Source organism: Sycon ciliatum, chromosome 10, assembly GCF_964019385.1.
Source record: "Sycon ciliatum chromosome 10, ocSycCili1.1, whole genome shotgun sequence".
NCBI classification, from domain to species: domain Eukaryota; kingdom Metazoa; phylum Porifera; class Calcarea; order Leucosolenida; family Sycettidae; genus Sycon; species Sycon ciliatum.
This window is the reverse complement of record NC_088652.1, coordinates 3415575-3433610: the sequence shown is the minus strand read 5'-3', so window position 1 is coordinate 3433610 and position 18036 is coordinate 3415575. Positions and strand designations below refer to the sequence as shown.

At 47.8% G+C, this 18036-nt stretch overlaps 2 protein-coding genes across 3 annotated transcripts in view; one reads left to right on the top strand and one right to left on the bottom strand.

Annotated features, from left to right (window-relative positions):
- LOC135826853 (uncharacterized) overlaps positions 1 to 9237 on the bottom strand; it is a 36150-nt gene extending 26913 nt beyond the window's left edge. Inside the window, exons 1-6 of the mRNA XM_065339455.1 lie at positions 8654 to 9237; positions 6886 to 7044; positions 5721 to 5873; positions 5155 to 5286; positions 4486 to 4641; positions 3462 to 3677 (exon numbers count right to left, since the gene is read on the bottom strand). Coding sequence (XP_065195527.1) covers positions 3462 to 3677; positions 4486 to 4641; positions 5155 to 5286; positions 5721 to 5873; positions 6886 to 7044; positions 8654 to 8930 — 1093 coding nt within the window. The 5' untranslated portion in view covers positions 8931 to 9237. The remainder of the gene's footprint in view (positions 1 to 3461; positions 3678 to 4485; positions 4642 to 5154; positions 5287 to 5720; positions 5874 to 6885; positions 7045 to 8653) is intronic.
- Positions 9238 to 9529: 292 nt separating this feature from the next.
- Positions 9530 to 17822, top strand: LOC135825768 (uncharacterized). 2 transcript variants are annotated; one of them, XM_065338386.1, is made up of 4 exons: positions 9530 to 9796; positions 12329 to 12418; positions 14226 to 14503; positions 17447 to 17822. In XM_065338386.1, exons 1-4 carry the CDS (start codon positions 9770 to 9772, stop codon positions 17565 to 17567), a joined length of 516 nt encoding a protein of 171 aa, XP_065194458.1. In that variant the 5' UTR covers positions 9530 to 9769; the 3' UTR covers positions 17568 to 17822. The 2 variants fall into 2 exon arrangements, with proteins under 2 accessions (XP_065194458.1, XP_065194459.1); XM_065338387.1 differs by lacking the exon at positions 9530 to 9796 and adding an exon at positions 10431 to 10916.
- The last annotated feature ends 214 nt before the right edge of the window (positions 17823 to 18036 follow it).

Below are 18036 nucleotides of genomic sequence, written 5' to 3'. Positions count from 1 at the left end.
AGCCTGGTCTACACCACGCAGCTATGAAGTGGCTTTTCTGGCCAGTAAATCCCTACTTTTTGGTCTTATTCATTTGTTTCACGCACACACATCACACCACATACTCCGGCATGCACTGGCTGTTGGTAACCACCCAGGAGAATGAAAGAATAGTCCGGAGGAGTCTAAACAAAGAGATGAAAGACGTGTGTGACCATAATCGCCGGGAATCAAACCCGCAACCTATCGATTGGAAACACACACACACACACACACACACACACACGCACACACACGCACGCACACACACACACACACACACACACACACACACACACACACACACACACACCAGGGGCGTCATACATGGTACGACCACTACGATCATGGTCGTACCACTTTTCGTCCAGGATGGTCCACCCAATTCATCCTTGAAAGCAATAAAAAAATTCAAGGATCTTCGAACTTGTACAAAACATCACAACTTTCATTGCAAGGAGCATACGATTATTTGATTCAGACTTGATGCCTAGCAGCTAGCACCCCAAGACTCCAGGCAGCTATCCATTGCGATAGGCGGTTGGAGCCATGGGTAGAGACACCCAGATGATGGATTCCTCACGGACACATTCACTGCAAACTTGACGGAAACAGTGCTGGCTGCGATCACTGGGTCCAGAACTAAAATTTTCCAAGATCTACCATGTTACAATGGCGATCAGCATGGTCAAGAGACACTACAAGCATGTCAGTTGTCACTTGTCAGCTACAACATAATTATATTCTGTCCACAACGACACCTACCTAGTATCTCTGGCTCCTGACGATCTACTGCAAGCTGATGCGAAAATGCATTACATGTACACCCGCGAACGCCGCGCTTATCAACGGAATAGGGAAGTGTTTGGAATGCTGTTCCACGGCGGCAGAACATTCTGCAGCTGTTCACCGACACGACCCGCTTCACCAAACGACTTATGATCGTTTCGTTCTCCGAATTTTCTGGTAGCAGCAACAAGAATTGCGTCCGCGGCGACAGGAAGAAAGTCTCTCGCAAACTAAAGTCCTGTTGCCACGAAGACAGGGAAGATTCCGCAAGCCCTTTCTTCTGCTTCCAGTGTTGTAGCTCTCCCGTCCACTGGCAGATCTTTCAATCCCACCGAACAAAAAATGGACCTTCTTCTCTCTCTAAAAACAACTAACATAATTACTAGTACTTCGCGACTGTCCGCGGGCCGGCCGTGTACATCATGTACATAGACTATTGCATGCGGCGTGGCGCACTTTCGCAGGACATGACTTACATCATGTACATAGACTATTGCATGCGGCGTGGCGCACTTTCGCAGGACATGACTTACATCATGTACATAGACTATTGCATGCGGCGTGGCGCACTTTCGCAGGACATGACTTACATCATGTACATAGACTATTGCATGCGGCGTGGCGCACTTTCGCAGGACATGACTTACATCATGTACATAGACTATTGCATGCGGCGTGGCGCACTTTCGCAGGACATGACTTACATCATGTACATAGACTATTGCATGCGGCGTGGCGCACTTTCGCAGGACATGACTTACATCATGTACATAGACTATTGCATGCGGCGTGGCGCACTTTCGCAGGACATGACTTACATCATGTACATAGACTATTGCATGCGGCGTGGCGCACTTTCGCAGGACATGACTTACATCATGTACATAGACTATTGCATGCGGCGTGGCGCACTTTCGCAGGACATGACTTACATCATGTACATAGACTATTGCATGCGGCGTGGCGCACTTTCGCAGGACATGACTTACATCATGTACATAGACTATTGCATGCGGCGTGGCGCACTTTCGCAGGACATGACTTACATCATGTACATAGACTATTGCATGCGGCGTGGCGCACTTTCGCAGGACATGACTTACATCATGTACATAGACTATTGCATGCGGCGTGGCGCACTTTCGCAGGACATGACTTACATCATGTACATAGACTATTGCATGCGGCGTGGCGCACTTTCGCAGGACATGACTTACATCATGTACATAGACTATTGCATGCGGCGTGGCGCACTTTCGCAGGACATGACTTACATCATGTACATAGACTATTGCATGCGGCGTGGCGCACTTTCGCAGGACATGACTTACATCATGTACATAGACTATTGCATGCGGCGTGGCGCACTTTCGCAGGACATGACTTACATCATGTACATAGACTATTGCATGCGGCGTGGCGCACTTTCGCAGGACATGACTTACATCATGTACATAGACTAGTGCATGCGGCGTGGCGCACTTTCGCAGGACATGACTTACATCATGTACATAGACTATTGCATGCGGCGTGGCGCACTTTCGCAGGACATGACTTACATCATGTACATAGACTAGTGCATGCGGCGTGGCGCACTTTCGCAGGACATGACTTACATCATGTACATAGACTAGTGCATGCGGCGTGGCGCACTTTCGCAGGACATGACTTACATCATGTACATAGACTATTGCATGCGGCGTGGCGCACTTTCGCAGGACATGACTTACATCATGTACATAGACTATTGCATGCGGCGTGGCGCACTTTCGCAGGACATGACTTACATCATGTACATAGACTAGTGCATGCGGCGTGGCGCACTTTCGCAGGACATGACTTACATCATGTACATAGACTATTGCATGCGGCGTGGCGCACTTTCGCAGGACATGACTTACATCATGTACATAGACTATTGCATGCGGCGTGGCGCACTTTCGCAGGACATGACTTACATCATGTACATAGACTATTGCATGCGGCGTGGCGCACTTTCGCAGGACATGACTTACATCATGTACATAGACTATTGCATGCGGCGTGGCGCACTTTCGCAGGACATGACTTACATCATGTACATAGACTATTGCATGCGGCGTGGCGCACTTTCGCAGGACATGACTTACATCATGTACATAGACTATTGCATGCGGCGTGGCGCACTTTCGCAGGACATGACTTACATCATGTACATAGACTAGTGCATGCGGCGTGGCGCACTTTCGCAGGACATGACTTACGTTTTTGAACAGCGGCTGGCGCTAGAACTGTACAGTGTACTTTGGATTTTGCGATTTTTTCGAGGGCAATGGCTTCCTTTTTTGCCTTGGCCACCTATGATGTACAGAAAATACCAAAAAATCCATGAGAAGCGTGATTTTGAGCTGGAGTGGGGGTTGTTTAATAAGTGCTAGGGGAACCCTCCTTTGCGGCTGTAGAGTGCTAAAACGTGCCCTGTTGGCCGAAAAATTCGAATTGTTTCTCTGCGGGACCCCCCCCCCCGCCCCCCCCCCCCGACCCCCCGTTGTACCACACCCAACCGCCCTGTGACGCACATGCACACACACACACACACACACACACACACACACACGCAGAGTACATCTACAATTTGTGTAGAACACCGTTGCACGACAACAACAGTCACTCACCTCCAGAAGATGTAGATTGTGTGCCAGCCGACGAGTCCGAAGACGACGTTGCTATGGCAGCAGGTGCAGCTGCGGGAGACACCGCAGCAGGGGCAGCAGTTGCAGAAGTCGAGGTGGCAGCAGCAGCAGCAGCAGCAGCAGAAGTGGGAGCTGTGAGAGTCACGTCGGCGGAATCAGCTGCCGCAGGAGTAACTAGAGAGGAGACAGGGACGTAACCTGTATAGCAGAACAAGAGTGAAGAATAGCAGAGCATTAACATCACCAGCCTGGCTATTTTCACAGGTTTGAGGGACAGTTGCAAAAGGGAAATGTCTGAAGAACAAATTGACTGTCACCACCAGGACTCGAACCAAGGACCTTTGCTTGAGGCCAGCGATGCTCTAAGTACTGAGCTATGGTGTAGTCGTCATCCCAGCAGAGACTGTTCAATATTTTCGTCCAGTACTTGCATGCAATTCCACACTGCTGAGTCTCCATTTGACCTTCATCAGCAGAGGAGAACATAACAACACCAGAACTCTGTAGACTGTAAGTACAGTGCAGTGCTCAATGAAATCCAGTCGCGTCACTCAAGTACGCACCGGGTGTTGCACAGTCCTGGATTTGCGAACACTAGGCTGCAAAATGGTGCAAGGCGCAAAATTGAGTGACACGACTGGATTTCATTGACAGGGACTGTACGTGATGCTCTGTGTCCACCAACGACTGCGTTCACAGTTTTCTTATCCTTGTTGAAGTTTCTGTCCCGTCACCGCATCCGTATTTGTTGAGTATCCTACTAAAAAAAGATTACATACTCGCACTGCCATCGCAGGCTACACAATATTTTCTTCTCTTCAGAATTGGCGGCTGGCAGCAAACTGCAGAGATCACTGCCCATCATTTGGCAAGCACTGTGGCAATACGCCCAGTGAGAAGGCACTGTGGCAATACGTCCAGTGAGAAGGCAGATATTGCCTGTGCCTATGGTGAAATAGAGTATAGCTAAACAAATATACAGACAACTAAAGCATGCTCTACGTACCAAGTGCAGATAGCAGCTCTAGCACTGCTGTTCTCATTTGAGGATTGTCCGCCCACTGTTCGTCCTCACCCTCAACACAGGTGGCAAGGGCAGCGTCTGCTCGTTCATGCACGGTTGCGGCTGACACTCCCTGGCGACGCGCATGCCTCAAGGTATCTAAAACACACAACGTAAAGGAAAATAATACACTTTCATGTATTCGTATGCTTGGTGTTTCTTCGGCGTTGGTCGCAAGGTTGAAAGTGTGCAGTTTGAAAGTATGACAAAGACTGTGTCGTTCTTCCAGAGCTGTTGTGATATGTGAGGTTGTAATTCAACTGGTTTACTGCACAATATTTTCGAAATGCGCCTTTCAAATACTGATTGTGAGAGATAACCACAAAAGAAAACAGGCTTTTTCAAGATAACAGGGCTGTGGTTGCCAAGCAACGAGTAATCTTACTATTACGTGCCGGAAATGAGGTATTGCAATACCTTGCAAACATGGTCACAACAGGGAGCCAAAACTTGTTTGGGCCGCAGAGGTGTCTGAACACATAATTCTCTGCAAGCTTGAATGAAAACCGCTATGATACAATAAATATTTTGACAACGCTTTGCTGATAGAATAGGTAGACTACGCATGAAGAGATGGCCAATGACTGACACAGTTCATGCATCATGCCTCACCATCTGTGACGAAGAATTTGAGCAGCTTGGCGCAGACTTCGACAAGATTCCGGGAGGGCTCCAAGTAACACAGGACTTTGGACAGCGACACGTCAATGTTCAACTCGGTGATCGCTTGCATTGCTCCGGTTTCTACGCAGATGACAACAAGACAACAGAACACGGACACGCTTGTCAAGACGCGAACACTCCACTATAGCCACTCATCATAACAGAACATCTGAAATTATACTCTTAACAGTCTCTAGACTAACCGTACATCATCACAGCACTCTGTAAAATGAAGTGGATTGGGGTGGGGTCGGGGTGGGGTCGGGGTGGGGTCGGGGGGGGGGGGGGGGGGGGGGGAGGGGGATTGGGGAGCATTCTTGTTGATTACTTCGGCAGGAAGAGTTGTATCAAGTCAAAACCCTGCGAGCCAACTAGACAGCACCGGGAGGATACAGCCATTAATATTTTGCTAACAAGAGCCCTCTATGGTCAAGTAGAGTTTGAACAATTGGCACCCTGGCAAAACGCAAGCAAGCCTGCCCTCCGTAACGGCACGAAGCCATTCGGGATCCTACCTTGGATGATGCCGCGCATGTGCAGGATGAGCGTTGTGAAACGTTTGATGGCGTTGTTCTTCATCTTGGTCCTGTCGACGTGCTCCATCATGTTTACAAAGCTCCTGCATATCTCGATACACTCCCTTCCCGGACATAGCTCCACGATGGGAACTGGGGAGAAAGAATGGCAGACAAGATACAAAACGTGCGAAGAACAGAGAAAATATTTTGATTGGACAAATTATCAACGATACAATAATTCACACACGCGATCATTTTGTTCTATCACACTCGCACAATTTTTATCATTATAGCTGCGCCTCTTCCCCACCCCTGTCTTTGAAGAACGGGTACTGTGGTGGAAAACGTTCTCCATGGAAAACATGTTCATGGAATAGAAAATGTGTGTATTTTCATGAACTGCGGGGGTTGCAGTACAGCGCCCAGAAGACGCGGGCCAGTAGTATGGCGCGCAGCAAAGACAGTGCCGAGTGGGAGTGTAGCCTGACGCTAACGGATGATGCTAAAAATGAAAAAAGTACTGTAGTTTCACAAATTTTCGGTTTACTTTTATTTTCGGTACTTTCGGTGCATCTGTTTCATACCTAAAATTTCAATACACCGAACTAACACTAACACACACAATCCAACAGGGAACTGCCACTCTGTACCGAAAACTTCTGTTTACCAAACCTGGCCTTTTCCCCTCAAACTGAACATATTCAGCACCGACAATTTCTGAAACTGGAGTACTCGGAACATTCTTTAACTATACTAGGAACATGCTCCACAATCACAAACTTTTATTTAAATGGTGCAGAGCATGTGAAAAGGGTGCTCAGGGTGAAAATTGCAGGTTTAGGGTTATGTTGGTCTTGTGTTAGGCCTTCCAGTTTCACAATGACTATAACAATTTGCAGAGAAACCGGGCGAACCTGCAAATACCTTACGTGATGAGAGGCTTTATCAAGTCCTTCCAAGTACATAAGGAGCTTATAATCTTGCGCACAGACACATTAATTCACTCTCTCACGCACGCACGCACGCACGCACAAACACACCCACACACGAACACACGCACCCACACACACGCACACACACACACATGCACACACACACACACATTCACACGAACACACACATACACACATGAACACACACACGCACACACACACGCACATACCCTGCTGGTCATCATCTATGGGTGATGGGCGATTCAATGCGATGTCCAAGAAGTTACAAACGGAATCCACCACCGACGGGTCGGTTTTGTACATCGTGAGCATCTTCACAGCTTCCGAGATATCCTCTTGAGTCAGGCGAAATTGAAACGTAGCTGATTCTTGTACCCACATATTAACAAGGCACACAACACACAAAATATACACAAAGGTTCATACTCAATCTCCGGAAAACTACCTAGTTCGGCCTCACTAGGTGTCATTAACGTAGCTCGAGTGAGCGGCCGATCCTATGGCAATGAACTCAAGTGTGCTGTTAGGTACCTCCTCCCGTACGTTCTACAACCTTTTCCAAGCTGGCCTGCATGCACCCTCGTACTCACCCTTTGTCTCCTTTTGTCACCTTTTGTTCCCTTGGCCTGGGTAGCTACTTGCGCGGCCATATCTGCCATAGCTACCCAGGCCCTTTATCTTGCCGCCCTCACTCAATCTCTCTCTCTCTTCCATAATGTAGTTGTTTCGTTCGTCTTTGTCTCCGTCTCCCCATCTCCCCTTTCGTATGTTTTAATCAGGTGAAAGTGTCAAGGTCAGAGTGCTCTACTCATGACAAACACATTCGCCTTCAACACTAGCCAGAAAATAAGTGCCGAACCAAGTCAAGGCGAGAGAGCGTAACACTCAATCTCTGTTCACAGGTTCATACGTCAAGGCCGTCACAGCCGGGGCAGCTGAGGCTGCCCCACCTTTTCGGCCGTTTTTTTTTTTTTTTTTTTTTTTTTTTGAGCATTTTACAACAAAGCGCGGTGATCGCAGCTTAGCGCAAACGTGACAAATCTTTGTCCCCGGCCCCCCGATCGTGGTTTGTTGCAGAAAAAAGTCTTGCATTGCTAACACTGATAATGGCACCAAATGCCTGGAAATGCTTGCAATTGGCTTCAATTTTTGTGAATTTTTTCCCGGGGGAGGGTAATGTTTGTCCCCGATCGTAGCGTTTTCTTGGTTTGTTGCAGAATCAAAAAGACTTTCATTGTAGTTACCGTACACTGAAATGGCACCAAATGCCCGGAAATGCTTGAAATTGGCTTCAATTTTTGAAGTTTTTTTCCCGGCGAGGACCCCCGCACCCCCCCCCCCCTTTCCATGGCCGCCCCACCTCCAACGTCGGTGCGAAGGGCCTGAACGTATACCAGTACTGAAGCACATGCACGTGCGCTTCAGTGCACACATGTTCACACGTACGTGCCTGCAAGCATGCACGTGCAGGAACACACACTCCCCCCCCCCCCCCCACACACACACACGCACACACACACACACTCGTGCGCACGCACATGCACATTCCCACACGCATACATGCACACGATTACGTCTACCTTATCTACCCTGCCCCACAGTTTGGAGCTGCGGCATTGGACGCCTGATCATGGCGTGGCGAGGTTCCATGGAAGAGGAAAGGTGGTTCTGGACACACCCTTCTGGTTCTCGATCCGTATTAGTGTTATTGTTTAACAAATCGAAATGTGCATGCTACAGGCATCTCTCTCTCTCTCTCTCTCTCTCTCTCTCTCTCTCTCTCTCTCTCTCTCTTTATCCCTCTCCCTCTACATATTGGGTTCAAACCTAGGAACTAAATTCTGGAAAGGTTTCTTCGCACACCTCCCTACGGCCTCCCGTAACAAGGCAACATTTGGTACATGGGAGACACCAAAATAGAAGAAGAGGATGTGCATAATTATACTCTTCTGGTCTTGTCCTCGTCCATACACTCACCATCCTCAGTGACCAGGCTTGCCAGTAGCTCAAAGAGACCTTTGCAGAAGGTGCCGTTCTGTTCCTGTGCATGACCACGCAGCAAGTCCAGGTATTTCCGCTCAGCAAACAGTGGCGACGCAAGGACAATACCACGATTGTCGGCCTTCCGCATCAAATCTTTAACCCTCCGGTATTCCACCATGATAGTACCAGTAATTGTAGTTTTGCCGCTGCCTGCACCGCTAAACGCCGTCGTGTTCGTTACTACTGTCTTTTTCAATCCTACTTCATCCATCGTCAGCAGAGTAAGTTAGACAAATTAATGAGTCCGCCTATTTCACTATCTATTCCTAAACCTCCGCTGATCTGCACACCACTATCCTTGTCCTTGACTGCATCACGCAATAGTTTCTGCGCCTTCAGGAGAGACGCCGGGAACTCCGCAGATCCGCCAACGGCACACCTTTGACCTCCAAGAACGGCAGCCACATTTTCATTGCTGAAATCACTGCATCAGCTTCTAGTCGGGGATCCGAAATCTGTAGGATGCTTTTTATTTTCGGGGTATGCCACTCCAGAGGGAGGACTTGAAACTTCGCACAGAGGTGGGTAAGGGTCTCTAGAGGACGATTTGAGAACTTGGCCGTCCCGAAGCTGTGCACCAATGCCGGTGCATAGAGGTTTGTTCGCTCGTCGAACACTATTTCGTTGCCGTGATTTCACAGTATTTGCGCCGTTCAGCGCTTGAAAATGGGGGAAAATCAGTGGGTTTCCCCCGACGTAGCCAGACATTTTCATACGAATGACGCAATTTTGCTAGATTTTCAAGAGAAACACAAAGAAACACGAAGCAAAAACCGCAAAGTCACTCCGTCCATGAAGAATTTATTTCATTCTGTTTGTGTCTTTGTGAGTTCTGAAGTAACATAGCTGGTTCGTTGGAGGAGGACATGACTGGTGTTCCTGAGATTGTCGTGCGTAACGGCTAAATCAGTAAATGACTTGCCACTTGACCCTGATGTCGACAGGCAGGTCTCGTAGGAACTGTCCGTCTCCATCGAGGTGACTCTGGATTGTTTTTACCAATAGTGTTTTGTAGATTGATCATCACTACAAACGATTTCATGCTAGTCAATGAGCGGACTGACAACGTTACGTGTGGTAAGGTACACACCATGGCAGCTGCCTAACGGAATCTTTGATTATACTGTGGTCCCTCTATAATCCGGCACCATTTGTGCCACGAAAATCTGCTGGATTAGGGAGGGTGCTGGATTAACAAATCTGATTTACTGCTGCAATGTGCATGAAGAGGACATTTTGGCTACTGAAAATTGTGCTGGTTTATCGAGGGTGCTGGATTATAAAGTGCCGGATTAGAGAGGGACGACTGTAATACCAGTGAACGTAGAAATGCATGACTTATCTTGAATAACGTCTCTTTGAATCATTGTTTCGTTGAAGTTTCGGGTGCTAGGCTGCACAGTGACATGCATACGTGGAAGCATTCACATAATCATTGTAGAAGATCATGGGATGATTATTTCCCTCTACTACTTCATTCAGTCCTCTGTGTGGTAGATTGAGTAGTACTAGTATTAGACCTATTAGGAATTAATAATAATTATTATTTCCGCAAATGCAATCAGTAAATGTGGCGGTAACATGTAGAATATAATCATTTAAAAAAAAACTACAGCTACGGTGCATCATTATTATTATTTTTATGTGAACAAAGGCTGAAAGCAGATAATTGTAAACAGTGTCATGGACGCGATATGCATCGGCGCGGCACCACCGCATACATCCAGGCAAGACGATGTAGCGCAATATCTGTGTTGAACGGTTTTTGATCCCTTCATCATGGAGAACAGTATCCATTCTTCATCCGGTTTGCGATCCTCTGCTCTGTGCTGCCAACGACGTCCACTTGTTGCTCACATGTGTAGTGCTGCTGAGCGGGTTGTCACATTCGGACATACATCGGCGAGTACCGTAAAAGCCCGTAATAAGTATGTCAATGCACTTGCCAGCACTGCAACCCCTGTATCTGCCTCTGGGCTAGGCAGTTGACCATTGGCATTGATTGCACGGCCAGCAGCACCTCGGTGTCAAGACATTGCAGATGCAGTGAACTGACGGTGGCCAAGAACTCGAAAGCCCTTCTCTGATAGACCCATAACCCATTGCTGAAGAGATCTTTTACTCCATCTCGCCCGACCTGGAGCGCCACTTTTTTGACGGTCGGCTCCCTGACTAGTTCGAAGGTAGTAGCTTCCAGGTAAGAGATGAGACCAACGCCTAAACATTCTAGTGACCATGGAGTTGATTCACTCACTCGCATTGCCCTGACCAAAACCGAAAAAGAAATCTGCTTGACATGTCTTATGCCGTTATGGTGCGCTAGCTCCACGGTGGTGCAGCCGCTTCAGAAAACATTGTTTGAGATTTGTCAGTTGTTCCCTATAATACTGTCTTGTACATCACCAATTTGGATTATTATCTTGAGAAAGCGGAAAACTGCTGGGAGATGCAACGCGCCCAGTTTCCATCGTTGTCTGCCACGTAACCATGGTAACTGCAAGGACATTGCTACAGGCCAACTTAGATTATTGCACCACTCACCTCCGATTTCACTTTCTCCGACTTTGAACAAAATTGGAATTTCCAACTTTGCCGGTATCAGCGGATGAAGTTGCTTGTCCCGTTGGAACGCCCGCTTCCTGCCGAACAGGACACTTGACGGACTCACGACTGCAGTCCGGAGCACACGAGGAGCTGCACATCAGGGAAAGTGTAACGTGCTCCTCGTGTGCTCCGGATTTGGCAGTTGTGAGTCAGTCAAGTGTGAAGCACGGCAGGAAGCGTGTGTTCCACGCAAGAACAAACAACTTCATCAAGTAACTAAAACTCTTCAGTGATTTCTTGCACACAGCCTTTGCTGAGATAGGAATTCCAACTTCTTTTCTGTGCGTACAATAAAACCTGTAATGGCGACCACTCGGATATGGCGACCACTCGACCATGGCGACCACTTTCCCTTGTCACGGACGCATTCAAATTCAAAACACCTCGGATAAGGCGACCACTCGCTCAACGCGTCCGACGACCACCCACCCGCGACCGCGTTGCACAGTGCTAGTCATGTAAATGTACACATTGCATGGTGCACCAGCCACCAGGCATGGTAGATCTACACACCAGTGCAGGAAGTACGTGTAGATGTACATGCATGGTGCATGTACGGCATTTGACAGGTCTGCTGACCCCAGGCACACTGGCCGTGCTAGAGTAGCATAGGTGTGATGCACTGATCAAAATGATGTATCACATGTGGATAAGGTCACGTGACCCACTGAACCTGGATAAGAAGACCACCTGGCCACGCCGACCACTTTTTCTCGTCCCTTGAGGGGTCGCCTTAGACAGGTTTCACTGTACATGTGTGCGTGTGTGCATGCGTGCATGTAGATGGGTGCCAGTTTCTACTTTCTATGCACCAGCTGAAGAAAAATAGTGTGTTTAGTCTCGTTCCATTGCTAACTTGTGCAAGCTCAAGTCCTATTCTTTAAGCGCTCTATTTTCTTTGAAGAAAAATCGTATCTTATAAGTGTTTGTTTCTGTGCCTTGGCGGTTTTGCTTGTGTCTGTTTGGATGTGTGCGGTATGCGCGTGCGGATGGGATTTTACACAGCTCGAAGGACAACAGAATGCTGTAGCGAGGAAGCAAGTGGCGCTCTGGGAGAAGAAAGCGGAGATGGCCAAAGACCCGTCACTTCCTCCGGTTAGTCTTTTCATATCGGTAGAAACGTATTCTCATTTCCGAAGACGAATGAAACAATCTACAAGCTAGGGACGCACAGGACGTAGGCCTTTGATGGCCCAGACACACAAACACTCGTATTTTATATGTGCACGCTCACCCTGAACCTTGAACACCCATCCACGATCAGGCTGGTAGCGGTGTCAGACGGGGCAGAAGCGGGAATGCCCACGCATGAACACACACACACACACACGCACAAATTTGCACCTGTACTGGCGCTTGCTCACGGCCGGAAACTGCTCACGTGTCTCCCCGTAGATTGGAGAGACATTCTGAAGGGATCCTGGAAAGATGACTCAATTTGCCGTTTGTTTGGTTCCCTTTTGCGTCCCAATTTGCGTCGGTATCTGACAAGTCTTTCAAAGAGGAAGTCTACGGTACTTCAGGGTGAAAATAAAAACTCCGATAGCTGTAGTCTTCTGGATGCTGAGTACAATGATATGAATCCCAGTACTGTAAACCGTGATATTATTGCGATAGTCTAATTTCTGCGAAATTCGCGACCGCGTGGAAATCGCGAAATTTAGACAGCGCGAAAAGGAGATCCATGAAAGGTTTAGCAAGAATGCCACAGGTTTAGCAAGAACGCCATTCTGCAATCGCAAAATTAAAACCTCGCAAACCTGTCCGGATTCTGAAAACGCGAACTAAAAACGCGGCGAAAATTTCACGCTTTACAGTACTTTGACATTCTCCCTCTTCGGCCTATTCGAAGTGATGCAGATTTATTCTTGAACTTGGGGCATGCAAAGGCAATTTTGTAGGATCTCTGCTGGCTATCTCCTATGGATTCGGTTTTAAGAAGCTGTAATATATTGTTCCCTAATCGGATATAAAGGACTCGGATGGAGAGCCAAGAGTATATTTATGAAAAAGAAAAAAGGACCAAGGAACTACAAGTCACGCTATAATGTGCACTAACACCACCAGTTACTAAATAATCAGTTCAGCTCATCAGGTCATTACCGTCTGTCAGTGTCGTCCGATGTTAGCGCATGAGCTGATTGTTCGGTAACTGGTGATGTTAGCGTAACTTGTATTTCCCTGGTCCTTTTTCTTTTCTTTCTTACAATAGGATATACTCCAGTGCGAATGATGTTGCGACATCGCCGGTGATTAATGAAGAAAGTGTCTGCTCCGAATGCTGGAGCTCGCGCTTCCTGCCGACAGACTTGGCACTTGACTGACTCACGACTGCGCGTGGAGCACACGAGAAGCACGTCAAACCTTTCACTTGGCAAACCTGCAAGAAAGCACAACTCCCTGCTCAATACACAGTGTTTCGGGGAATTCACCCCTCAAGTCAGTCGGCAGGAAGCGCGAGCTCCGACGTTCGGAGCAGACACTTTCGTCAGGATATACTCCAGTTTTAATAAATACTGACGTTCTACAACTAACTACCGTCGGTCAATGTCGTGCAATGTTTAAGGAAATCATTTTATTTTGAATGACCGCCGTTCATTGGGTACGTTGCTAGTTGTCACCACAATTTGATCATCTGTAATTCTGTATTTGATTCAGTGCCGGCAAGACTGTAAGTCTGTGGTGTTTATTGCTCTCCATCAACCTGCTTGAATTTGATAGATTGTTCCGGAATTACGTTACTTCACGAAAGCCTGCTAAATCGTGTGTTCCGTTCATTCTGGAACTTGAAAACCTAAATTGTGTGTTCCATTCGCTTTGAAAACCAGCTAAATATTGTGTCCCATTCGTCATGTATATTCAAAATTCTTCTGTTCATCCATTTTCTTGTTTTATTTTTCAGGAGGTGAAGAAGTTCCTTGTTGACCGTGCGGACAAGTGTTTGTGTATGCTGGCTGAAAGAAGAGATACACTTGCCGTGGCATCATCGCCGTTCGGCACTATCGAGCCGGCTGTGGGTCTGGCCGAGTTATGGAAGCTGTGCTGCCAGTATGTCGGTGCTGGGCATTCGGATGTGATCCTGCGTGCTGCTCGGATGTGCGACACTCTGCAGAGCGAAGATGGGCTTGTTCGTGTTCTAAGTCACTTCTGTCAGGAGAAACAGTGTGGCACTTCTGAGCGGTGAGTAAAAATATAAATAATGCTACCACACACACACGCACGCACGCACGTACGTACGCACGCACGCACGCACACACACACACACACACACACACTTACTTGTTGCTCACTGCCAAAACTGGTCACGTGGGTCTGCCCGGGAGAGGGGAGAGAGACTCAAAAGGAATCTTGGAAAGATGACTCAATTGGCTATTGAACCGCCCAACGGCCGACACCCCCTGAAATCCCCAAAACTCTGGATGGACTTGAAAATGATCCCACTTATGGGTTCACCACACCTCAGTAAGTGGGTGAGGACACGGTGCAGAAAAAAGGATTGACGACATCAGGGTATCCGTCCCGGGATCCAACTGCAGTTTCCCCTGCCCCCAGTGAAGGTAATACTTGCTACTAGTGTGGGTGGCAAATCAGAGTGGATCTGATATAAGCGTGACCACAGTCCATTCATCGGAAACTGGCCCGCTGGCTTTTGGAAGTCGGATTTGGGCCGATTTGAGGATCAAAAACCCACTTTAAATCTCAAAAATCTGGGTTTTGGATCTGCTTGTCCATACATTTTGCCATGGCATACCTGTCCTAATTTTGTAAAACCTGGCTGAATTTCTATTTCCCTGTTCTTGGACTTTTCTGCCCTCAAATGTGGCAAGGAGTAATTGCACGGGTCACACAATGCAGGATGTACTGTTGTTTTCACGATATCTACAACTATGTGAGAAAGACACCAAAAAGTTAGGGTGCCAGTTTCCAATGAATGGACTGTAGCACCATTGATTACACAAGAGTTAATCTAGCCAGAAGCAGTCCATGGTTAACAGGTATGTATACTTCTAATAGAAAGTATATGAACCCTGGAACCAACAAAGGTGGCAGGTACAACATAACACCTTCAAGTAGCCGAGCCCATTGGCAACAGACCCAACACAATCAGGCATAAGTGTACCCACCAACCGAACTAGCTGGCACACACACACACACACACACACACACACACATACACACACATACACACACACATACACACACACACACACACTTGTACTTGTACTTGTTGCTCACTGCCAAAACTGGTCACGTGGGTCTCCCCGGGAGAGGGGAGAGAGACTCAAAAGGAATCTTGGAAAGATCACTCAACTGGCTATTGAACCGCCCAATGGCTGACACCCCCTGAAGTCCCCAAAACTCTGGGTGGACTTGAAAATGATCCCACTTATGGGCTCACCACACCTCAGTAAGTGGGTGAGGACAAGGTGCAGAAAAAGGATCGACGGCATCAGGGTATCCGTCCTGGGATCCAACTGCAGTTACCCCTGCCCCCAGTGAAGGTAATACTTGCTACTAGTGTGGGTGGCTAAATCAGAGTGGATCTGATCTAAGCGTCACTAGCACCATTGATTACACAAGAGTTAATCTAGCCAGAAGCAGTCCATGGTTAACAGGTATGTATACTTCAAATAGAAAGTATAAGAACTCTGAAACCAACAAAGGTGGCAGATACAACAATACACCTTCAAGCAGCCGAGCCTGTTGGCAACAGACCCAACACAATCAGGCCTAAGTGTACCCACCAACCGAACTAGCTGGCACACACACACACACACACACATACACACACACACACATCTCTGCTATCCGGACCTCGAGGTTATGGACACCTCGGTCTGCCGGGCACCCTGTAGGTGTATTTTAGTGAAAATAATTACTACTCTCTTGTCATATTACTACTCTCTTGTCATATTACTACTCTCTTGTCATATTACTAGTCCCGAAACATATTGCCAAGTACAACTGGTTTGTTACCACTAGACCAACACGCAATGCCTTATCACTGCCCCGAGCTAGTTCCTCTCTGTTTTTGAAATCCCCTTTCTTCTCAGCATACTCCCTTTGGTCTAACCTGCCTACTAGCATTAAGACATGCCAGGATATCAGGAAATTCAAAGTCCAGCTTTCCACACTGTCTCATCCGAAGTGATCCCATGTATTACTAATGTGCCTCCCTTTCTTTTTCTCTCCCTATCTCCTTTCCCTCTCTGACAGCATCTTTCTTTTTCTCCCTTTTAGCTTGCCGTGGTTGGCTATCACCTGACCTCTCATGTTTATTGGCAGTCTTCGGACGGGCCAGGAGATGTTGAATAATAAATAAATAAATACTACTCTCTTGTCATATTACTACTCTCTTGTCATATTACTACTTTTTTGCCATATTACTACTTTTTGCCATATTACTACTTTTTGCCATATTACTACTTTTTTGCCATATTACTACTTTTTTTGCCATAATTATTACTACTTTTTTGCCATATTACTACTCTCTTGCCATATAACTACTCTTTTGCCATATTACTACTCCTCTCCCATTTTTTGTGGAAATAGTGATGTGACATGCCAGATCTCTGGCACTTCCACATCAATACGTACATGTACAAGTATATGATGTAGAGTTCTGGACATTCACAAGTGGTGGACTGTGCCTGGTCCCTGACCGCCTGGACAACAGAGATAGTAATGTGCTTTTTCTTTTTTTGTTTGTTAATCGACCACGATGATGTTGGCACTGGTGCATCCCGAGCACATGTGCTACGGAAGCAGGGAAACAAGAAGATGAAAATACAACGCAAAGTTACGATAAGAATAGTGAAATTTACACAGCCTGTGTCACCTCTGAAACGCGCGCGGGTGTGTGTGTGTGTGCGTGCGTGCGTGCGTGCGTGTGTGTGCTTCGTTTGCACTGTTGGAAGCGCTATCGCCGTCGCCAGGACTTGACTCGCCACGCCCTCTTTTGCTCGTGACTTGAACACTGTTGGTCCCATCGGGACCTGCTATCATCTCCGGATGGGCATATTGCATTGCATTGTGTATGTGCATGTGTGCTTATCTGTTTAACTTTTTGTGCGTGTGTTCACGTGTGTGCGTGCATGTGTTCTTGTGTATGTGCACCTGCAGGACATTGAAGGTTTCCATCATGTCACCTCTTATGGCAAGGGAAAGATGCCAGCAGTACCCGCGTCCATTGTGGTGCTTCCTGCTGCTCAAGCACTTCTTTATCATCAAGGGAAGGGCATAGATGTTAGCAATCAAATCGGTGCTTTGCCAGCTATCGACTCGAGCGACTGGAGCTGGATTGCTCCTGCGGTTTCTTCTCCTGCCAGCGTCCCGGCCATACAACCTGCTGCTGCCAGCATCTCGACGGCCATGCTGCCTGCTCTATCAGGCATGGGTATGCCACCAGCTAGCGGGGGTATGCCACCAGCTAGCGGGGGTATGCCACCAGCTAGCGGGGGTATGCCACCAGCTAGCGGGGGTATGCCACCAGCTAGCGGGGGTATGCCACCAGCTAGCGGGGGTATGCCACCAGCTAGCGGGGGTATGCCACCAGCTAGCGGGGGTATGCCGCCAGCTAGCGGGGGTATGCCACCTACTAGCGGGGGTATGCCACCAGCTAGCGGGGGTATGCCACCAGCTAGCGGGGGTATGCCACCAGCTAGCGGGGGTATGTGGTAGACCCGCCACTCAGTATTGCTTACTATATTGAA